The sequence below is a fragment of the Solanum pennellii genome, chromosome 11 (genome assembly GCF_001406875.1).
Source record: "Solanum pennellii chromosome 11, SPENNV200".
Taxonomy (NCBI): Eukaryota; Viridiplantae; Streptophyta; class Magnoliopsida; order Solanales; family Solanaceae; genus Solanum; species Solanum pennellii.
In genome coordinates, this window is record NC_028647.1 from 4,375,791 (window position 1) to 4,381,566 (window position 5,776).

General features: G+C 26.5%; 1 protein-coding gene across 1 annotated transcript; it reads left to right on the forward strand.

Moving 5' to 3' along the window:
* The first annotated feature begins 963 nt into the window (after positions 1–963).
* Positions 964–5,564, forward strand: LOC107003577 (probable rhamnogalacturonate lyase B). Its single transcript, XM_027913248.1, has 15 exons — positions 964–1,014; positions 1,134–1,255; positions 1,354–1,407; positions 1,966–2,082; positions 2,266–2,385; positions 2,490–2,625; positions 2,905–3,078; positions 3,184–3,342; positions 3,725–3,831; positions 3,958–4,039; positions 4,146–4,287; positions 4,386–4,545; positions 4,637–4,753; positions 5,010–5,136; positions 5,328–5,564. Exons 1-15 carry the CDS (start codon positions 979–981, stop codon positions 5,562–5,564), a joined length of 1,890 nt encoding a protein of 629 aa, XP_027769049.1. The 5' UTR covers positions 964–978.
* Positions 5,565–5,776: the final 212 nt, after the last annotated feature.

Genomic DNA, 5,776 nt, shown 5'->3' on the forward strand with positions numbered 1-5,776 from the left:
TAATAAAATAGATATGGCAATAACTCACAAAAGAAAAGAAAGTGAAGTAATAACAAAATAAATTAACTGTAATAACAATAACTTAAGATGTTTCTAGAACTAATTAATTTTTATGTTATCATTTTTGTTAGGGTGAAATTATATTTTTGCCCTTGATCATTATTCACTTCATATATATAAATATGTTTCTAGAATTAATTATTATCCTTTTAATAGATTTTTATTAGCATGAAATTATATTTTTGCCCTTGGTCGTAATAGATAATAGAAATAAATGACTGTTGCTTCTTTTCTTTTCATTGGTCAACTATAATCTTTTTCAAGATTCACATTTAAGGAAAATTATATAATTTAATTAGCAATTTCAAAACTTATATATAAGCTTAATATAGAAAAAAAAACAATATTATTTCAAATACAAAAGATTAGCAAATTAGAGGTATGTAACATACATTAGTATCGGATAACTGTGTTCACAATTTGTTTTTGATAAACTATTTTTTTTTTTGCGATTGTATTAAATAAATGATTCAAATCAAATATTTTTAATTGAATATATTGAATTTATAACGTGAAAATGCAGAAAATGTTGAGATATATGGTTGCTTTGTTGTTGTTCATAGTAGCTGATTGTCATCCTCACAATGGGTAAATCTCTAAATTTTTATTTAACGGAAATGGTCAAAATTGTCCTTGTACTATTTATCGAGGAGTATTTTTATCTCTCGTTAAAAAATGATCGAAGAGTATTTTTAACCCTCGATAGAACTGAAAAATGGTAAAAATTATCCTTAACCTTTTTTCGTTTCGATTTTTAAATCCATGTTTCTTGACACTATATACAAGATGATTTTTGAGAGTTACATGACCCTTTTTAGTATAATGTGATTTATTTATATGTTATAATTTTAAATCATGAGTATTCACCTTACTTTATTATTATTTTTTTGTTATAAAAACAGACGAAGATTGACAACAATGCCCCCAGTCAAATTGGACAAACAACTTAATCAAGTAAAAATCTATATTTAGCAAAAAAAAATTTCTATATGCTTACGCCTTTTGAATTATGTGCCAATTAATTTTGTTACCCCTAGTCATAGTAGATATGATTCAAAATTTAAATTTTACAGGTGACGATGAGCAATATATTCTTTAATATTACTTTATCAACACCAGATGGCCATGTCATTGGCATATCATATGGTGGGGTTCAAAATATACTATCCATCCAAAATGATGAAACCAATAGAGGGTAATTAATTAATCTATAAACTTTGATTAATTATTTAGATTTTTGTTTAATGTAGAAATTAATCACTAATAATATACTTTTGATTATATCTATTTCAGGTATTGGGATATTGTTTGGAGTTACACTGAGCCTCGTATAATTTTTTCAAAAAAGTAAAGTTTTACCTTTTTATCTCAAATTAATGTTTGACAAAGCAATTAAAAATAACAGCTCGATACACTTAGATTTTATTATATGTGGGGTATAATAAAAGATCGAATTACAATGCAAGAATCTATTGTATGATGATGTCTTATTTTGTATTTCTGTGTAAGTTAGCATTTCATAGTTTGAATATGTAACATCATGGATAGTTGAAAATTATTATTATCTCTTTTTTGGAATATATTTTCACTATTATAAGATGTGAATTTCCAACTAACGTTACAGTAAAAAATCTCATTGAATCTAATAAGCCATTTTTTGACGGAATCTATTGAAAATTTGTATTTGTTATTAATATAGTATTTTTTTGCCTAATACTCACGGACATTCTACATTTAAATTTGTGTTGCATAGATCTCATTAAAGAAAGAAATATTCTCTCTCGGGATTTATCATTTACAAGACTTGTCCCCGATACTTATAATGATTAAGAATGACAAAATTCTATCCATACAACAATAATAAATTAAAATTAAGTCCAATATACTTAATTTTGATTTTTGCAGGTTTACAGGAACAAGTTTTGAGGTAATAATTCACAATGAAAACCAGACAGAACTTTCATTTAAAAGAAAATGGAATGCTTCTCAATCAAATCAACTTCCCCTAAACATTGATAAAAGGTAGTAAGTATTTATTTTTTAAAATTATATTTTACACGATTCTAATAACGTGAAAATAATGTTATATTATCAAAACATTTGATTAAACTTCTTTATAATAACGTCGTTGGTTAATTCTTTAATTTCTCTAAATATCTTTTGACCGTTATAGCAATATACTGATATATAAAGAATTAATTTCAGATTTGTAATGCTACGCGATACACCAGGATTTTATACGTATTCGATCGTTGAACGTTTAAAAGGATGGCCAATTTCGTCTATACAAAATATCAGGCTTGTGTTTAGGCTTCAAACAGACATGTATGTATTTATTTATTTTAATTTCTCAATCATTAATAATAAACTTTTTTTTCCTTCAAAATATAACTATATAGTATATTAAAACTGTATATCAATGTATATAGGTTTAATTACATGCTTGTTTCTGATGAGAGGCAACGTGTCATGCCAACAGACGTGGATAGAAACAATGGCAAAGTTCTTGGCTACAAAGAAGCTGTTCTTCTCACTGATCCGACTAATCCAGATTTAAAAGGAGAGGTACGATTTTGTAATTAGAATAAATTTATAAATCGACTAATTTATATTCAACATTCGTATCATGTGAATTAACTCAATAAGTATATATGATCCACAACATAACTCGACCTCCAAATTTAAAATTCATAAACTTTAAATACTGATTTAGTTTTTGACTATATATTCATAACCATTGCCTTTGATTAAGGGTACGTGTCAGGAATATGATCATATTCATCCTGTCACAATTTCTGATGATAACGATAGTCGATAACATAATTTTTTAAAATAATTACGTAGGTGGATGACAAGTATTTCTATTCAAATGATGATAAAGATGGTAAAGTTTATGGATGGATTAGTACTACTAATCCTCCATTAGGGTTTTGGATGATTAATCCAAGTAATGAATATCGTATTGGAGGTCCTCTTAAACAAGATCTTACTACACATGTTGGTCCAACTGTTCTTACTGTAAGTCATTAATTAATAAATTAATTACTCAATTAATTTCTACAAAAGAAAAATTAGTGTAGAATTATATTAATTTACCTTTTTTTATTTATTTATAATTGCAAGGTATTTTGTAGTACACATTATGCTGGAGAGGATTTAGCAATTAAATTTGAACAAGGAGAATCATGGAAAAAAGTTTTAGGTCCTGTTTTTGTGTATCTAAATTCAAATGCTGCAGCTAAGGCAAATCCTTCCATACTTTGGAATGATGCAAAGAAAAGAGTATGTATCGATTTCAGTTTACGTGTCTTACTTTTCTTTTAGTTCGGAAAAAATAATTCATTACCTATATTTAGTACTTCTTTTAACTCCCAACTGTTCATCTGATCCAACTGTTAAGATATTGTCTGCTTTGAATCTAGACATCTTATTCAGATTTGTGTCTAGGATTTTGAGTTTTAACCTTAAAGACAACGTAACTCAGCAGTTAATTTTGAACTTATTTTTATAATAAGGTTTCCTAACTTTATTCTTCTACTATATTTTGATGTGGGATTCAATCAAGGTATGATGTACACTTCTATTATAGGCGTCACATTTTAATGGATTAATATATATATATATTCGTAAACTTTGTGTCAAATCACATTAACCAAATATACAGATGAATCAAGAAGTTGCAAGTTGGCCTTATGAATTTGCACTTTCAAAAGACTACATCAAATCTAATCAAAGAGGAACTGTCAGAGGCCAACTATTTGTCAATGACGGGTACGTCTTTTTATCATTTATGAGATTATACTGAATACGTATAAATTATTATTATTTATAATAATATCTATTTATTAACCGATTAATATCTTTTTTTTTGTGTACTTATTTTACAAGGTTTATCAGTAAACAAAATGTGGCAGCATCCAATGCTTATGTAGGATTAGCACCACCAGGAGAAGCTGGATCTTGGCAAACAGAAAACAAAGTACGGTTAATTAAGTATAATATTTATATAAAAAAAATTTGAAGAATATTTTAATTATGTAAATTTATTAGTATTTTTAATTTCATTATTTTTTTTTAATCTACAGGGGTATCAGTTTTGGACTAAAACTGATGGTAAAGGAAATTTCATCATAGAAAATGTCATATTCGGTACATATAATTTGTATGCAACAGTTCCAGGTTTTATCGGGGATTACAAATACACTTCAAATATAAAAGTTACTCCAGGTTAATTTTACTTTTTTACTTAATTACTCATTTTGTTACTAAATCTTAATTCTAAACAATAATTTCTAAGTTTTTTTTTTTTTTGAACAAAATTATAGGTTCAAATATTAAATTAGGTACTTTGATTTATAAACCTCCAAGAAATGGAGCTACAATTTGGGAAATTGGTATACCAGATAGAAGTGCTGCTGAATTTTTTATTCCAAATCCACCTTCACAATTCAAAGTTCACAAATACAAAAATAATTCTGAAACAAAGTAAGTTTCAAAAATATTTTTTTTATATATTAAAGTACTAATTAATTGTAATCCTTTTTGTTGTTTATTTACTCTAAGTTTTGGTTTGCAGATTTAGACAATATGGTTTGTGGGAACAATATGGTGTTTTATATCCTAAAAATGATCTTGTCTACAATGTTGGGACTAGCAATTACTCAAAAGATTGGTTTTATGCTCAAGTTACGAGGTAAGCTCATTTATATACAGTCAAATTTCTTTATAATAACGTCATTTATTTCGATATATTTTAACTGTTATAATAAATTTTTGTTATATACATAAAACATAACAATTAACACGAAAGACTAGTTCCATGGAAAGCTTAACATGAATGATTGTTAATTAATAATAAAAAGATTTGATTGTATATATATCGATCATTTTTTTTTAACAATCATTAGATAAAATATTTTAATATAAAATGAATTGTTTTTTTTCCCCAGGAAAATAGGAATTAATACATATAACGGTACTACATGGAAAATTATATTTAACCTTGCCAATGTTAATATTGCCTCAAATTACACACTCCAATTGGCTCTTGCTGCAGCTGAGGAAGCTGACCTACATGTATGTATTTATATCCCCTTTAATTTCTTGGCTTTATTATTTCTGATGTTGTTCGGATTTTTAAAAATATTATTAACATTATAATATTTTATAAATATATATATATATGGTATTATTATTGCAAAATCTGAGTAGTATAGAACATATTATATCTCGAATGAGCTAAAGTTTATTTTTTGATTTTTTTAAAGGTTCTTATTAACGATGAAAAATTACAAGAACCTCATTTTTCGACTGGACATATAGGAGGAAGTAATGCGATCGCAAGACATGGAATTCATGGATTATATTGGATTTATAGCATTGGAATACAAGGCAAATTGCTTGTCAATGGAGCCAACACAATTTTTCTTATACAATCAAGTGGTCTCTCCCCATTTGAAGGTGTAATGTATGATTATATTCGTTTGGAAGGACCTCATCAGTAATAAAATGACTACGTTATTCGATTCACGATTTAATTATTCTTTATTTATTATAGACACTATATTTAAAAGTGAAAGAATAACAAAGTTGACAAGGGTTGAAATAATTAAAAAAGCGAATTAAGCGCATAGACATTACTTACATTACCAAAGTATATATATATATATGTCATACTTATAATGATATACTTTTAAGACCAAGTACAATTGTTGAT

Excerpts from the sequence above, each read along its gene's own strand:
- LOC107003577 (XM_027913248.1), top strand. The coding sequence starts at position 979 with ATGCCCCCAGTCAAATTGGACAAACAACTTAATCAA. Across the intron at positions 1,015-1,133 it reads TGGACAAACAACTTAATCAA|GTGACGATGAGCAATATATT; the intron begins GTAAAAATCTAT and ends TAAATTTTACAG. Across the intron at positions 5,137-5,327 it reads CTGAGGAAGCTGACCTACAT|GTTCTTATTAACGATGAAAA; the intron begins GTATGTATTTAT and ends ATTTTTTTAAAG.